Below are 17344 nucleotides of genomic sequence, written 5' to 3' on the forward strand. Positions count from 1 at the left end.
TCCTTATGAAAAGAGGATCGTGCTGAGGAGATATTCTGCTGCTGGGTTGGAACCAGGCTTTCAATTCTTTACACAGACAAGCAGAGCAAAGGAAAACAAGGCAAACAGACAATAAAATATGAGAGGAAAGGAGTAAAGGTCACTTGTGCTTTCTTTTCTAAAGGACAAGTAATCAGGAAGAAAGCGAACTAAAATACAGGTGTGATGCTAGCAGTACATCATCTTGGGATTGTAAATGATGCATGAAAGAGAGAAATAGGTTTTGATTTGCAAAAGATTATGTGTTCATGGACTTTGAGCCTGTGCCCAGGAATGAAATCTATGTAGAGATGATTAACTCTTCTCATAAGGCAAATTTGTTTCTGTCATTGATGAGACCAGAGAAAACAGCACAGCAATAGCAATGGCACACAAGATGGAATTAGTGTGCAGCCAGGCTCTCATTGAAGAGAGATGCTAGATAGAAATGTTGTATGTATTAAGAAGGTTAATTTTTTAGAGAGGAAAATATTTATATAATTTTTCTCTGTTTTTTTTTTTTCTTTGTGAAAGAGAGAAGGCAAAAAATAAGAGTAATAGTTATATATACTTTGCACTGTGGGGTATTTTTAAACAGTGGGTAAAGCTTTGCTGTAAAGAACATGCATGGGGACTCTGTGGGAGTTGTTGCCGTCTGGCTGGAGAGGATGAGAACCGTAATAGTGACAGGGTGTTCTAGTACCACTTTATTTAATTAAATTAGCCTGAAGAGAGAGCCTTGCAAAATATTTTACACTGATCGAGTCTGAGAAACCAGAGGCTTTACAGAGAAGATCATTACACTCTGTTTTTAAATCCTCAGACTCACTGGAATTTTTCTTCTTTATGGAAAAAGCTAAGCGTTTTCATAAAGAAGTCAAATGGGGGCTTTGGAAACGTCTGGTGCACATCTTTGACTCTTTCATTTCCTATGTATGTGAAATACAAGGCAGGTCATCGTCTTTTTTATGCCTTTATGTCTCTGGAATATTTTCCCATTAATGTAGGAAAGAATAAGAACACTGGTTTTAAAAAACAAATATGAGAGTTCTGTTGAGGGAACATTTGATTTTATGGCTGACTGTCATGAAAGATAACAGCAACAAAAATAAAAGGCGCCCTGCAGAACTGGTGCTTTTGTGGGCAAGAAAATTCCATTGTTACAGGGCAGGAAGTTCAGTAGCATCAATAATTGTTAGAGCAATTTGTGCACATTTTCCACATTATTGTACCTCTGAAAATGACTATGGCAAGAGATTTTTTTGCAATGAGAATGGCAAAACACTGAAGCAGGTTGCTCAGAGAGGTGGTGGATGCCCCATCCCTGGAAATGTTCATGGCCGGGCTGGATGGGGCTCTGAGCAACCTGATCTAGCTGAAGATGCCCCTGTTCATTGCAGGGCATTTGAACTAGATGACCTTAAAGGTCCCTTTGAACCCACACCATTCTGTGATTCTGTTACTTTACTTTGCATGTGTGCTTTTATGGAGAAATATTTTCCAAAACACGCATGCCGGTTCTGCAGTGGTGAGAGAATTGTGCATGTATAGAAAATCAGTGTCTTGCACCCCTTTCATTTGGACAGAGGGATTACATGCTGCTATATCAGACCCCACATCCCAGTGATGTACAAGAGAAAAGCAGAAAAAGATCTGGAGGGGTTTTTTGTCTTTCCAGTTTGGATATGCATTGCAACATTTCCTCCTTGACTATTAAGGTGAAATGGTCTATAAACCCCCTCTTGCCCTCTGCAATGCCAGGGACATGTTCTTCTCTCTCCTTCAAGCAAGGAGAAAACTTTTGTGATTCTTAAAGTGCTAATTAAATAGACATATTGGGCAATTCAGCCAGCATTATTGTTTGCCTACACTGTCTGTCTTCCTCTGCTGGGATGTATAGGGAGAGGAGGGCTTGGGGAGTTTGCTGATGACTGCCCCCCCCCCTTCCCCCCCCCCTTTTGTCTGATTAAGAGGGTTTATCAAACTGCACTTGGAGTGGACAAATACACACTTCTTTTCAGAGAGAAACCTGACTTCTTTTTTTTCAGTTTCTTTACACAGCCACTGAGATTCTGACACTTAGTTCCCACCATTACCATTCCCAATTAATAAAGTATTTTTGGATGATTTGCAGATTCAACGAAAGGAGACTGAGCTTTTGCCGTAGGGTCAGCATTGATCTGGCAAATAGGAGTTTGTTATCTTAAGCAATGGGTTTGGCAGCCTGTCGAGGGAGTAGATACCCAGCTAGCCAAGTCTTTAATAGATCACCCTCTCAGCAGAAAGATCAAGGATTGACATCTGCCCTTTTGCCTTCAAAAGAGCTCTTACAAGATCCTGCAGCCAAGGCAGCCAAGGGGGGAAAGCTTCACAGTCACTGTGCTCTTCTGGCACCATGTACAGAAGCAGGAAAATCACTCCCAGCACAAAAGGCTCTGTGGCTTCATCTTCCTCTCTGTGTGTACATCTCATGAAAGCCATTTATTTTGGTGTTTGTCACACCACATATTAGAAGGCTGCATTGCCCTAATGACAAAAGTCACAGACGTTGTTTAAGCTGGGACTTCTGATTGTACAGCAAAGATCATTATACAGCCTCTCATTTTGAGAAGTCGCATTTGTTTGTCTTAGTATTTTTTATAAAAAAGGAAAGCCGTTATTTCTTAGTATTGCATGTCTTTGAATAACAGCGTTGAAGAACTTAATTTGGCAGCCCAAATACAAAATTCCAGTGCCTCCAATCCCCCAGTAAGCACAGCTCAGGGAGAGATGTGGAGGGATAATGTTTTACTCGTTTCTTTTACCCCTAGATCTTCCTTTCCTTACAGCTATTTTCTTTCTCTGGCCATCGTTTTTACTTAATCTCTTTTGCTTCTTGACATGTTGTAGCCTCCTAATTTTCTGTATTATTTTTGAAGAATCCATAAGATAAGGAAAAAGCTATTTTTCCGAGCAAATGTGACCAGTGTCCCTATGAACTTCACTACACAGATAACAAGTGATGCTGAATGCTGCAGTTAGACCTAGCCTGCAATATTTTCATTCTCTGAGGTAGAATACCTTGGGGTTATGTTAGTAAGGGTAGCCACACATCATAAATAAGGATTGCTTTCATTCTGCCATTGTCAGAAGTCATTTTATTTTCCATTTATCATTGGATCAAATCCATTACAGACATCAAGCACCCATATACAAAATAATTATTTCTCAGCAACGTATTGCCAATTTTCAGCTCTGCTCCTTCAATACTCTGCTCTAATCCAGCTCGTTTCAAGGAAATTTAAAAATGTGCCTGAGTATCTCTTCCCAAATGCTCCTATTAATAGTTTTGAGATGTGGGTTAGAATTGATACTACAATCTGTTTTCTTCCATAATTTGAAGTCTGTTCCCTCTTTGGAAGGTTGCTGCAAGTGAAACATGCTTATATACGTATGGTCTGAAAGGCTGCGGGTGGTGCAGAATGAAGCACATAACTCTGTTTCTCCAAAGAACTGGAACTCTCTGGGGAAATACAGGCTCTTTACTTCCATAAAATATATGGAGAAACCCAGGTGTTTTTTCCTACTTGAAATTTAAGTTGCAGACATTTTTTGCTGTCACTTGGGCCATCTTCTTTCTGCCTGTCGCTCCCTGTGTCCTGACAGGCAGCTCTCCTGGGGAGGAGGAGCCCTGTGCCCATTACTGCTGCAAGAGCATCTTCAAAATCAGCTGCTGGGAATGTGGTTTCCCCTCACCCAGATCAAGGGAATACCCATCAACAAAGCTGCTGCAGACAGTGTTTTCAAGAAGACAAAGTTTGCACTTTTATCTTGAGCAATTAGTGTATTTGGACAGAAAAAGTAGCCATTTTGGAAGCATCAGAGGAAACACACAGAGAGGTAGAGAACCACCATTTTCTAGGACATACATTTAAAACAGTGGGGGTTTTTCGTTGAAGTAAGTGGAGAAATTGCTAAGGTCAGGCCATACCTGAAGAAGGGAAATAAACTTCTGTAAACAGAATAAGACCGCTGGACTAGATATTTGCTTCTGGAAGCAAATCTTACAGGCAATACCAAGCCATGCCCCAAGCCCAGGGAAATTATTTTTTTCTTTAAAGGCCTGCAAAAGACTTGATGGTTTTTGTGTTTAGACTCAACTGAGTATAGTATTCACTTAAAATATATGCTTTAACATAACAATAATTTATTATTTAATCAAACTGTTGTATGAGGGGGTTTTGTCCCTCTAAGCCTTTGTGGAAGGCTGCATCCAGCTCTTAGACCAAGACACCTTCTTTTTGTGTTCATAGCCATTGAGACCTGCCTGTCCTTCTGCTACTGCTGCCCTTTCCAGCAGATCTTTTTCTTGTGGCTGTGTGTGCCCAGCCACTTTTGCATGCAGCAGCAGTGGACCTTAAAAACGCTCCTGGTGCTAATCTGACTGGGGCATGTTCTCCCAGCCTTGCTCTATCCTTCAGGGTACTCAGGCATGCTAACAGAGGGAGCTACTCTTCCTGTAAGTTAATCCCTGTCACGCTCCTCCTCTGAGTAATGATGGGTCCATGGGAAGGGTCATTTGCCCATTCCAGATTTTCTGTGTATTCACCACATATCTGTGCAAATCACTCAGTGTCTCTGTTATTTACCTCTGCAAAGTGCTTTGGGACCAAAAGATAAAAGCTTTAGGATATTTATTCATTTCTTATGGCAGCATTAACTTCCTATCTGCAGCTGTTTGCCTGATTGTCCTGGAGGTTTCCTGTAGGCTTGTAGAAAAACAAATCTGAGACAGGAAATAAAGTTATTTAAAATAATTAGAAGAGGAATATGGATGCCTAGTGCATCTGAAGCTTTTGAAGATAGCCCCTTGAATATTTCCAGTCTACATCCTATCTCCTCCAAGTTTTTCCTTCATTAAACCCTTTGTTACACACTCATAATCCCATTAATTCCCCAAAAGACGTCTTTTGACATCAGTCCACCCACCACAGCTTCAGACTAGCCACAACTTTGCACAGCAATGCTTCTTTTTTCCATCCATGTTCCCCAGCTCCTTTTGAGCCCTTTGTGTGGGATCTGGAGCCCTTGCGGCGAGGGTGGTCTGATGCCTGAAAGGCTCATAAATGTGATCTTGATTTGGAAGTGAGTCCCAAAGCTTAGTCTCCATCCTGCACCTACTGGCCTAAATGGAAAACAGCTGTTTCTTGGATACAGTAATGGCAGAAAAGAAGAGCAGGGTGGAAAAGAAGAGCACATCCAAGGTCTTGTGGGCTGTCAAACAAAAGTGCTGCACTCAGTAGCACCCTGGCAGGAACATCTGCATCCTGTAAGTGTAGTTTCTTTAGTTAATTAAGTATGAGAATGTGTAGGACTAGTAGATCTGTAGTTTCTTCGCAAAAATACCTGAAAACACTCAGGAAAATGGAAGGTCAAAATGATACCTTACTTTTTCTTCTGGGCAAACAAGTTACAGTCTGATGCAGCCAGGGTATGTGGCTGTGGTCTAACACCGTTTAGAGACGTTGAGGTCTTAGTGACTGTGCTAAACATTCAAGTGCTTTCCAGACTCCCTTTATATCTGTCTAAGCTTGTTATCTCAGTTACCTGAGTGCTATCTTCTATGTTTTCCTCTATTAGCTCATTAGGCAGAGAAATCATCATCCGAAGAAGAATTCTTATTCTTTAAAACTACATTGGAGAAATCCTTTCCTTTTTTTATATTTTTAATGTTTTTTTAGGAAAAAAAGCGCATTTGTATGGAGCAAAGCCGTGCACATAGATCAGATTTAGTGAGGCTATTTTTGCTGTGCAGGTAGGGTGCCAAATCACCGCTAATACTGAAGGGGAAGAGAGGTGCCTATCACATGCTGCTGTGACCCGTCCAGGATCTAATTTTGTGCTGCCTTTAGAGGTTCACTGCCTGTATTCATTTTGTCATTCCCTTGCATTCCCAATTTGTACATAAATGAGCAGCATGATGTGGTAAGTAGCAGCAGCATTGCCATTCACCTGCAAGGTTACCTACAGCTCTTTCTCCTCAGGTTTTGTTGGAATGTCTTTCACAATTCCTCGTAACTGCTCATCCCCTTCATATTTTGATTGTAAGAGTAGAAAGTGAGTCTTTTGTCAGACTCTTCTGTCTCTCCTACCCCCTGAATACAAGTCTTTAAGCCCTTGCAGCCTCTTCTATTTTTCGCTCCCAGGTTTTGATTCAGAGAGGCTCTCGGTTGGTTGATTGCAGTTTCTGGGTTCCCAGTGACTTGTATAATTATGTTTTTGTAATGAGGCTGATGCTGCACCTGGGTTGGTTGCTGCACTCTCTTCTGAAGAGGAGTAAAGACTGCCAGCCCTGAGGAACAGCAATACCTAGAAATGGATCAGGTTTGTTTTGGGGGTTAGATTTAGTGCTTTTGTTTTCAACTAAGGTGGAAACTAGTATTGGAATTCAGAGCGGTGGGTACCTAGGAAAAAAAGTGTAAAAGGAGGCAGCTAGACTTACAGGGATACTATAGATGGCATTTACTTACATATTTTAAAAGGTCTTTTTTTCAAGTCACATGGATCTGCAGAGGAACTTGCTTGCATCCCTGGTACCCCCCTCTAGGTGACGAGTATCATGAACTGTGCTGTACCTAGAAACGTGTACACACCAAAGGACTTCTGTGACCACCAGGCTGCCCCTTTGCACGCCTTCCTGCCGTGATTCCTTTGTTCACTACGAACTAAGAAAAACCTCCTGGTGTTCAGGAGCTGGTGTTTTGACTGCTGCCCTGGCACAACCCTGAAAACATGATGGGTGGGGGAGCAGACATTAAATTCCCAGAGCTTCATCTCTGTCTGGAGAAAGTCACTTCACTTGACAGCGCACTGGACAAAGCTGCTTTGAAAGCAGCTGCTAGCCTTTTTCTTCTTTTCTTTTTAGTTTTCTCTTTCTTTTCAAGGTACCCAGGTCAGCTGTGAAATGCCATCCCCAGCATGCAGAACAGCAGTGGCAAAAAATGATGGGGGTCTTAAACGTCTCCCCCAACCTGCTGTTCTTGCACATTGCAGACTAAAAAAATAGGAAAACCACTGCTGAGGAGGCTCCCGAGTGACCCCTTGTGTCACATTCAGACTGTCCTTGCTCCCACAATAGCTGCACCAGCCACTGAACTGTGTCATCGCATCAAGTTCACAGAAATAAGGCATTTTCATGTTTTCTCTGCTTCTCAAAGCCATGCAAAGTGGATGTGGTACATATGTACATGTGCAGATACATATTTTAGATCTATAACACGTATAAGTCAGTAAGTCAGTAAAATAAACAACTTGATGTATATTTTTATATATAAATTTATACACAAACCCATTTATTGTTCATTTCCCTGCCCCCCTCCACTATGCAAAGGGAATGTAAACATGCTGTTCAAAATTCAGACGCTCTCGGTTGGCTTCCCAGATGTTTGAAGTTCAATAGATTTCTTTTTTTTTTTTTTTTTTCCATAATTTCCCCTTCTTGTGAAGTGCTGAACAACCATTATTTCTTTTTGCCTGCACATTGAGATTCATCTGTAGGCTCTAGACTGCCTCAAAAGTGCTTCAATTTTGCATGAGCACTAAGCTGGGGACTGGGAAGCATTCCCCACTGCTGAAGGCCTAGATCATTAAAAAGAGCATGTAAATCCTCTGAACCAGAAATAAGAAGTGCACAGATTTTCTTTGTGAAGTCTCAACTGCTGCTTTAAGTAAAACACAAACCATTGGCATGTTTTTTTCCTGGCCCTTGAAAAAAACTAAACCAACATCTTTTCTCAGCTGCATGTTCCTCAATCAAAAGAAGGGAAGATTGGGCTATGACCCAAAAGCTGGAGCTGCTAAGAGCTCATACTCAGATGCTTTTCTCTGTGGACAACCTGTCTTCTTTCCACTCCCAGTAAGTAGCACCAGCCAGGCAAGGAATTGTTTGGGTATTGCCACCTGGGGCTTCTTAGTGTCAGGATAGCTTTTGGGTCAAGATGCTTTGAGTCACATTTGTTTCTGCTCCTAGACTTCAGCCTCTGTGAGTTCAGAAATGACAATGCCCATTGTTAAATGTAAATATATATTTGTAGGGAGGTTTTCTTTGGAGTCCTGCTACACTGGAGCTCATTGCTTTTTTTCCAGGAAAAAGGAAAAAAGAATGTGGTGACTGTAGCACACACTGTTGTATGTGGAAGAGAGCAATGAATTTTGGAGCAATTTGTGCATATTTGCAAAAGCTGCTGTCAACCAGAAAATAGCCTTCATTAAGAAACAAATTGGGAGGTGTTTTTCTTTTATCTCTGAATGGTTTGTAGGCTGAGAACAATGCTGTTCTAAGGTATTAAGCAGCAGTAGTTCAAGGGTGATGTAAAGCAATCAGCTTTACACCAAGGTTGGCCAGGGGAGGAGATAGAGGGGCTATTTTACCTTCTTCAAGGGAACAAACCTACAGGGCTGTACTGCCCACCCCCACCATGCTGGCAGGGACCAGGGCACATGGTTTGTTTTCCACCAGCATCCAAGAACTCTGTTTTGAAATCTTCCCTGCATCCTACGCAACTTGGTCCTTCAGTTGTTAATGGGAAAAGAACAAAAACGCCTTGTTTTCACTAAAAGAAAACAAAACCCAAACAGAATCCATGTTCTTTAATTCCAGTTCAAAGTAAAATCTCTCTGAAGACAGTCCTTTGTAATTTTTGTTTAAGTCAGCCAGTTAAAAAATATTAGGGGAGCTGGGATTTTAGCTTAACTCAATACCATTAGGTGGTAATTAGAAAACATAGGTTGGTGATGCAGAGCTATGCAAACTTGACATGGGCTTTAAAGCAATCTTGACTTTATTGCATTGCGGTCTTCACCTGTGTTAATTTGAGTTAAGAATATATCTATTTCCTAAAGAGAAAGTTATGAAGAGGCCAAAAATAGCTGGAAGCCTCTTAATTCAAATATTTAAGCTAATATTTGTGGAAAATTGTTTGTAATCTTCATGCTGTCATTTCGTATCTCCAGCCAGCCTCATTTTACAGAAAAGCAGTATATTGAGACAAAACCGGGTGTAGGCAGTCACAGTGTGAAGGATTACTGGGTGTAAAAGCTGTTTACTCTTTTAAACTATATCTGGATATCTATCTGTCTATCTGTCTTTTGTTAAGATTACAGGTACTCCATATAGAAAATAAGCTATAGGCAAAGTGTGCCATTCTGCAATCATCTCAGTCCCATTATGGTGCACAGAATACATTTTTCTCAGCAAGAACTTTAATATTTGAAGCTGTTCTTCTTGTGCATAGCCTATTTATTCATTTTTAAACATCAAATTCTATAGTTTAAGTACTCTGATATATTCAAGTGGAATAACTCTCTGACTGTGAGGGATCCATCTCTGCAAGAGGGTAAATAAATTTAAATTCCTGCATAGCGCTGATATTTTTTTTTACCTTTGTAAAAAATTTATTTCACCAAGCAAAGTGAACAGACACAGGTTGTTTGTAGCACCTGTGATGAGCAACTAAATAAATTGGATACGTCATTCCAGACTATCCATAAGTAAAAAGATCATAATTCTTGGCTTTGATCACTTAAATTTTGCTATTAAAGGTAAAAGGACAAAGGACTGTGTAAAAAGAAACCAATCTAGTTCCCTTTTATTAAATCTGTTTACAGTCATACCACTTTGACTTGTGGTCTTGGCCACTTTCATGAAACAAAAACTATGCGTTTTAGGTATTTTTGGGGTGATGCTTTGTTTGAAATCTTAAGAGAGGTGAGGAATATGAGAACTGAAAATGCTTTCATTCTTTTTGCCAAACACTGTGGAGATAATCCATCCCCTCCTGAAATGATTGCAAAGGTCTGACTTCCTTTTTTGGTATCAGGATTCTCCTTCCACCCTCATCTTGCACTATAAAAGTGTGTATACTCACATCCTTCGAATCTGTCCTGACTGAGCAGCATTCATAAAGTATCCCTTCCCACCCCTCTCCTCCTGCTGATAGCTGGGAAAAGGGACTGTGAATCAGAAAGCATGGCCTATTTCAGACTGGTGCTGATTTATTTCAAGGCTGCACAAGCCACCATACTTTTTGCTGTGTCTAAGCTGAGGACCTGAGTGGGGACAGACCGTGGTTTTCTAAGTGACGTGCTGTATAATTTGATTCTATAGCAGTATGCGTTCCGTGGGTGTGCAGAGGAATCTCCCTACTCCAGAGATGTTTTGCTGCTGGCTCCCCAAAGCCTCTTCCATCAAACAGAAACACTGTCCCTGCCCTCTGTGTCCCCACCCAGCAGTGGGAAGGGAGATTTGGGGGAACCTCTGCCTGTCTGAGCAGGGAGGGAACCAACAACACTGAATACCAGGTTTGTGAGGATGCTCTGAGAACTGACTTCAAAAAATTGAATGTGTAAAGGGTTGCAAGTTACCTTTGTGAAAATGGGCTGTATTTCCATACTTATTTGCAGTGGCTGTGAGATACCTGCAATCTATATGCAGGTATTACTGTAATGTCTTTTTCCAGACCAGTAGGTCATAAAGTTCCATCTCCTTGAGAAATGTGTTCTTTGGCGTATGTGATTACTAATTAATGAAATACCTTTTGGGCAAATGAAAGCACAAAAGCACCGAAACTGTTTGAACTTCTACTTACAGAGAAAATGAAGTATCCATGCAGTTTCTTAAGAGTTTGTAAGTGCAGTTTAGTCTTGCGACTAAATAGTTCCTGTTTACTGTTCTGCCAGAGGGTTCAAACACATACCAATGTAGCACTTGCACCAAAATTGCTCTATCAAAGTCCTGAGGAGTATTTTCACACATCTTGGGTATTAATATCAAATGCCGAGCAGTTATGACAGCCAAAATACATCAAAACAGCTTCTTGGCAGAATGGTGGCCAGTCAGGTGTAGATATTAACTCTCTGACCCAGGCTGGCTCGAGGCTGAATAATTACATTTGATTAATTGATAATAATTTTCTTTTTTCTGATGTTTATGGTGATCATTTATTTTCTTGTGCAGTCTTAGTCACAGAACCTTGAGATATTTTTGCTTCCCTAGAAAGAAATGAGTCTCATCAGCAAATCTGTTTCTTTTAAAATCATTGGGAAATTTGCCAATTACTTTGGTGGATGCAATATGGAACCCATGAGTTATAATTGCGGTTATCAATAATCTGCCATAATATCTACAATTACATTACATTTGCATACATTAAAAAAGATAACATTTGTGCCTCTGAAGACCAGGTAATCTACCTCACAGTTTGTATAGCCAGCTAAGCTAAGCACTTGGGGACCGTGTGTGTGAAGTGTGTCTTTGCTTGATTGTGTTTCTAGGATACAGTTATAATAAAAGGCCATATAAAGCATGATTCCATCTTCACACTTCCTTTTGCTCCATGAGGGGTATTAACTTGGATTTTGATATACACCATGAACCGGTGCCTCTCCCCGTGCTTATTGAGCTGCACACATTAGCAGTAGGCAGACTGAGCAAGGTTCTTTCCACCCTCTGCCTCCCTCTGCCTCTCTCTGCCCGTCAATCCCTCATAATGTGCAGAAATAAGTAAAGTTTTACCCCTTTTCAGAGCCTAAGTTGTATTAGTCCCAGAAATACATTTATTTTATTGAAATGAATGGTTGAATAAGCTGTGCTAGTAAGTAGGCAAAAATTGTGACTTATGGACAACCTACTTAATTCACTGGACTGGGACATAATTGCAGACCAGTTACGACAAATGTGACGAGCTTTCTTTGTTGCTGTCTTTCTCCCTGAACTGGACAGTAAACTACTGGGGCAAAAGAATGTCTTAGACTGGTTGTTGTGCTTTAGGTGCAGCTGGTAACTGAGCCCCACACAGCCTCTCAATCACTCCCCTGGTGGGATGAGGCTGAGAATCCAACAGGTAAAAGTGAGACAACTCATGGATTGAGATAAAGGCAGTTTAATAAGTAAAGCAGAAACCACACAAGCGAAACAAAGAATTTATTCGACACTTGGTGGGCAGGCTCCTTGGTTCTCAGGAAGGCATGGCTCCATCACAGGTGACTTGGAAAGACAAATACCACCACTCTGAGCATCTTCTTATCCTTCTCTCAGCTTTATATGCTGAGCATGTCATCATATGGTCAGGGATATCCCGTTGGTCTGCTCTTTCTGGATTTATAGAAGGAATCAAGCATTCTAGCTGCCCACATTGCTGTTATTTCCCTTCAGCTATGTTTGTTATTGCATTGCTCGAAATAGGAAGATCCTGACTTCTTGTGGGTTGTTGCACCATCTAAGTGATTATTTTGTAATTGTGGAAATGTGCAGCTTACTTAAGAGTTAAAAAAAACCCCTACATTTATGCTGTGTATCTTCACCTGCTGTATAGCTTAGCCATATGAAGAACTAGACTGAAAAATTCAATATATTTCTAAAGAAGAAGGTAAGGTAGAGGATTTACTCTCTGTGAGAAGATGACACTTTGTTACTTAGCACAGTGACAAAGTAGAATAGGCCAGTACCAGGTAGATTATATGATGCATAAATTATTGCTAATCTCCTAGTCTATCTTGTCCTAAGTATATTCGGGCACAATATAGGAACTCATTTTATAAAGCAACTTCTAATTTTGCTCTCGAAGATCGTGCACTCACCTATAATCAAGCAATTTGATAAACAGTTGCCTGAATAAGAGGTGCAGCGTGTCACCTTATCTTGAAATATTGAGACAGGGGTTGTTCAGCTTTTTTCTCCTTTTTCCTTTATTTTTTTTTACTTTTTCATTCCTCTAGCTAATGTTTTTTGGTGTAGAAGCAGAAGCAGGTCCAACAGAGATAAGATGAAGATCTCTGAAGTCATCATGCAAGGGTTTTCCTGCACTTGCTGCCCACATGAGATGGATAAGCAATACACTCCTGAATGAAAGCAGAGAGAGTGTGCTAGCTCCTCAGTGAAATCTCATGTACAGCAGTGTGTCAGCTGGTAACAAGGCAATTGCTATCTGAGATATGTCAGCAAATTGTAGTTTTTGCAATGTGGCCTAGAAAAGGATTTTCTGTTAGGGGTGATGTCGGAGTGTGCTAGCAGAAGGAATAAGATTGCAAGTTGGTACAACAAGGGAAACATGTCCCTTTGTGCTCTCCCCAGGGTCTGAGGGTGGGTGCATTTCAGCTGGTGAGGGTTTTCTCCTAAATCAATGTGGCTGTTTGTGCAATAAGGTGCCAGTGGGCAATGCTGGGAAGCAGTGGTGCAATCAGCTCCGAGTTCTGGCCATGGGTCCTTATATCCCAGATGATCTTGTGGCAGTACCAACTGGTTTGATACATTTTCAACTCTAGGACAGATAGTTTACCTCAGAGATAAAGACACAATGACATTTTTGCTTGTAAGCAGAAAGAGGTAGAATTTATTTGCTATGGAAAGAAGGTGTGTGTCTTTTTGGTCATGGCACAACTGTTGATATTACTCAAAGACCAAATTACTTTGAATAACCTGAAACCTGTCCATGCTTCACAGCTGTCCCAAAAGACATTACCTGGAGTAGCCTGTTATTTTGAATTAGAAAGCATCTCAGGAGGCCAGAGATAAAAAGTTCTGCTGGTGCATTCAGAGGGAGCAGCTATTTGCTGTATAGTTTTGTATCTTCCACAGACAATCAGAAAATGGCATTTGTGTCTTGAATGTTAAAACTATTTCATAATCATTATTAACCAGTATGGTCATTATGAGCCTGCTTGTTTTGGCCCTTGGGTAACAAAGTTCACTGCTCCATCAAACTCTGTCATAATCAGCCTTATTTATTATAAAAACATAATATTGTAACCTTCAAAAGCTCCCTGGGCTAGTGCAATAAAAACTGTGGGAACGAACTGAAGTAATCTTTAGGCTAACAGCAGTTGCACTGGGAAAATATAACAATTTCTATGCATGTAGTGTACATGCTCCCTCCCCACCCACTTCATGCTCTTCTCACCAGGACAAAAGCTATCCCTCAAACCCTTTTTGGAGCCAAATTAGCTCAACAAAGCAGAGTAAGTTTATAATACAGTATTCCCTGCATATCAAATGCCCATGCACTGCTTTGATTTTCATTCTTCGGAGTGCTGTTGCCATATTTTGAGGATTTCATTTCAAGGAGAAGAGCTATTAAGTGTTTCCCCCAAAGTAGCTGATTATTCAATGGCTAAAGATGTCAAGGATAATGAAATAAAAAAGGAGCTGGGCTGTGATAGTCTCTAGCAGGAAGATGCATCTCATTAGAAGGCATTCCCACCAGTGAAGTCTGTGGTGTTCCATGCCTTAACTCCTTTCTGCTGCTAGGTTGTTGCCCAAGTTTGGGATGCAGGCAGCATGCAGCCGCAGTGACAGCACACAACTGTGTGCAAACAGTAATTAATCGCTGGCTCCCTGAATGGAGCCTCTGTGAGGCTGGAGGCAAATCAAAGGGCTGGCCTGGTTTCCAGCGCTTGAGGAACACGCCATGCAGTACAACTGGGAACATTCACATTATGAATATCCCCTTGTAAGCCGTGTGGCAGGAGGCTGAGGGTAGCCAGCCTCCACAGGCTCAAGTCTGTGCTCAGCAGAAGGACCTGCCCTTTGGTGTTTGGTGATGGGGACAAACTGTGCATGCTCTGATCCAAGGATAATTCAGTTCGGTTTCCTGGCAATTCTGGAAAGAAAAAGAAAATCAATCTCACTACACAAAAGATTTGCATGTGAATTTATATATTCAAGGCTCTTTGCAAGATTATGTTTTTGAAATGGCAATGGTGTTCTCTACAGGCAGACAGGCATTACAAATTTGTCGATACTTGGGCATCATCAGCAAAGACCAAACATGCTGAGAAGAGGTGTGAGTGCTCTCTCCCACCCCCACCCTGTAATTAAGAGTCTTTTGACCAGGCAGTCCATTTTGAAGCAGAGAAAGGGGTTGTGTCAGTATGAAACCCACAGTGGTTGTCATTAGAGGATCTGCACATTTTGCCAGCAATTCTCGCAGTGGTGTCTGAGACACCGCAAAATTTCCTTGCACTTGGAAGAAGCAAAACAGCTTCCCCAGAGAGAGCAGTGTGTGGGAAATGTGGGCAAATATCGGTCTGCTTGGAAGGATGGCAAGTGGGTCACTGTCCTCGTGGGTGCAACTGTGGGTTTGGGGGAGGGTTGTGCTGAGATGGGTTATAGAGGCCAGGGCCAGAGAGACTGTGAGGCACTGAATTGTGTTTCACTGTGTTATAAAATCTCTTTAAAAATATTCCAGTATCTGCAGCATATATGACAGTAGTAGTGCCCATCTTGCAGCTTGCAATAACCATACTGCAGCACATGTGCTCATCATTACAAAGTATCATTTTCTGCCGTCCTAAAATCCATTTTCCTGGGCAGTTCAGTGTCACAGTGAAAGAACTTCTTCCTGTGCTGTGTCTGTCTAGGATAAAGAGGTGAAGTACTTTATCAAAAGGGCTAAGGAAGTTGTATAAATTGAATGACTATGTGGTTTTATGATATATCAAAATAAAACTGCGCTGCAATATCTCTTGATGTAAATTGTCCTAGAGATGTGGTACAATTTATATTAGCTGAGGTGCTGTTCCCCTGATTTGTCTAAAATACATGCTGTATGTGATAAAAGTCAAAATCTCAGCAATTAGTTTTTCACTCACCCACATCTCTCATTATGCAGATAGAGTGGAAGGTTTTTTCCCCTCCCCATCCTTATGACAATCTGTGTTGCTGAGTGGATATTTGTAGAGAGCTGGAAGGACTCCCAGCAGATCTGCAAGCAGACTTCTGTAACTACACTCTTTCTGTCCATCTGATGCCTGTTCCTGGTCTTAAAATCAAGAGTCATACACGGTTAGAAGGGGAAAAGGGATTTTACCTTGGGATTTATTTTAAGGATCCTTAGGTGCACACGTCCAGGTCATATGCATCGAGATGCACCCCGCCGAGTCTATATCCCCAAAGATCGGGTATAGCATATCTATCAAAGATTCCCCAATGAGAGGCTCAAGTGAGCCCCCCTCCCCAAGGAGCCTTCCCCTGGATGGTTCTATCTTAGTTTACAGAATGTGTTCTGGAGAGGACCTTGGGGTCTGGGGCACACTGATCCCTAGCTATGAAGCTTCTAAAATGTCTCTTAGCTTGACAAACAAGTCCAAGAATGTAGGCAAAAAGCACTAGGAATACAGAAGTTGTAAAAAGGTGTAACAGGGTGTGAAAGACAAGGCAAAAAATCTTTATGGCATCACATCAGTAAGCCCAACACTGATCAGTGTTCCTTGCACCCTGACAGGTCTGATTGTCCGGGAGGTCAGCATCGAGATTTCCCGCCAGCAAGTGGAGGAGCTCTTCGGGCCGGAGGATTACTGGTGCCAGTGTGTTGCCTGGAGCTCCGCAGGCACCACCAAGAGCCGGAAAGCCTACGTCCGCATTGCATGTGAGTGCTTCGGTGTGCAGCTTGGGTCTGGTGGTGTTTCCTTGAGGAGAAGTGCAATCCCTGCTGTTTGAGGGAGATCGTTAGTTTCCAGCCACTTAGGCTCTGTGTTTTGTGCAGTTATTGATGCATACTGAAACGGAGGCCTTCAGAAATAGTCACAAGAGTTTCAGTTTATTCTCTTCTTAAGAGCTGAACCTCATTCTTCTCCTATATGTGGCATCAAAACCAGTATTTATTGGGTACAGCAGTTTTATGTTTCAATAAAAGTGTGTGATACTAACAAGAAGAAACCTTAACAAAGCAAGCTATGAAAAGAGGCGATAGCTGTTTTTTTCACAGACCCACAGAGTGTTTGAGTCTGGAAGGCACCTTTTGAGGTTATCTGATCTAACCCTTGGCTCAAGCAGGGCCACTTAGAGCCAATTACCCATGACCATCTCCAAATGGCTTTTGAGTATCTCCAACAAAGGAGACCGCACCAGCTGTCTGGGCAACCTATGCCACTGCTCAGTCACCCTCACAATGAGAAAGTGTTGCCTGATGTTCAGAGTGAACTTTCTGTGTTTCATCTTCTTTCCATTGCCTCTGGTCCCATCACTGGCCTCCACTGAAAAGAGCCTGCTATGTCTTTGTTGTGCTCCCCTATCTGGTGTTTATACACATGGATGGGATCCCCCTGAGCCTTCTCCTCTCCAGGATGAACAGTGCCATCTCTGTCAGCTTTTTCTTGTTGGAGAGATGCTGCTGTCATCTTTGTGGCCCTTTGCTGGACTGCCTCCATATAGCCATGTGTCTCTTGAACTGGGGAGCCCAGAACTGGTCCCAGCACTCCAGGTGTGGCCTCACAAGGGCTGAATGGAGGGCAAGGATGAGCTCCCTCACCTGTTGTCAATACTTTTTCTCTAACACAGCCCAGGACAGCATTA

General features: G+C 41.8%; 1 protein-coding gene across 2 annotated transcripts in view; it reads left to right on the forward strand.

Annotated features, from left to right (window-relative positions):
* Positions 1–17344, forward strand: part of UNC5C (unc-5 netrin receptor C) — a 253828-nt gene that overhangs the window by 160961 nt on the left and 75523 nt on the right. For both annotated transcript variants that reach the window (XM_042049631.1, XM_042049632.1), the window contains exon 3: positions 16275–16418. In XM_042049631.1, coding sequence (XP_041905565.1) covers positions 16275–16418 — 144 coding nt within the window. The remainder of the gene's footprint in view (positions 1–16274; positions 16419–17344) is intronic.

Source organism: Corvus kubaryi, unplaced genomic scaffold (genome assembly GCF_017639235.1).
Source record: "Corvus kubaryi isolate FWS band 111438036 unplaced genomic scaffold, C.kubaryi_AGA036_p1.0 71, whole genome shotgun sequence".
Lineage (NCBI taxonomy): Eukaryota > Metazoa > Chordata > Aves > Passeriformes > Corvidae > Corvus > Corvus kubaryi.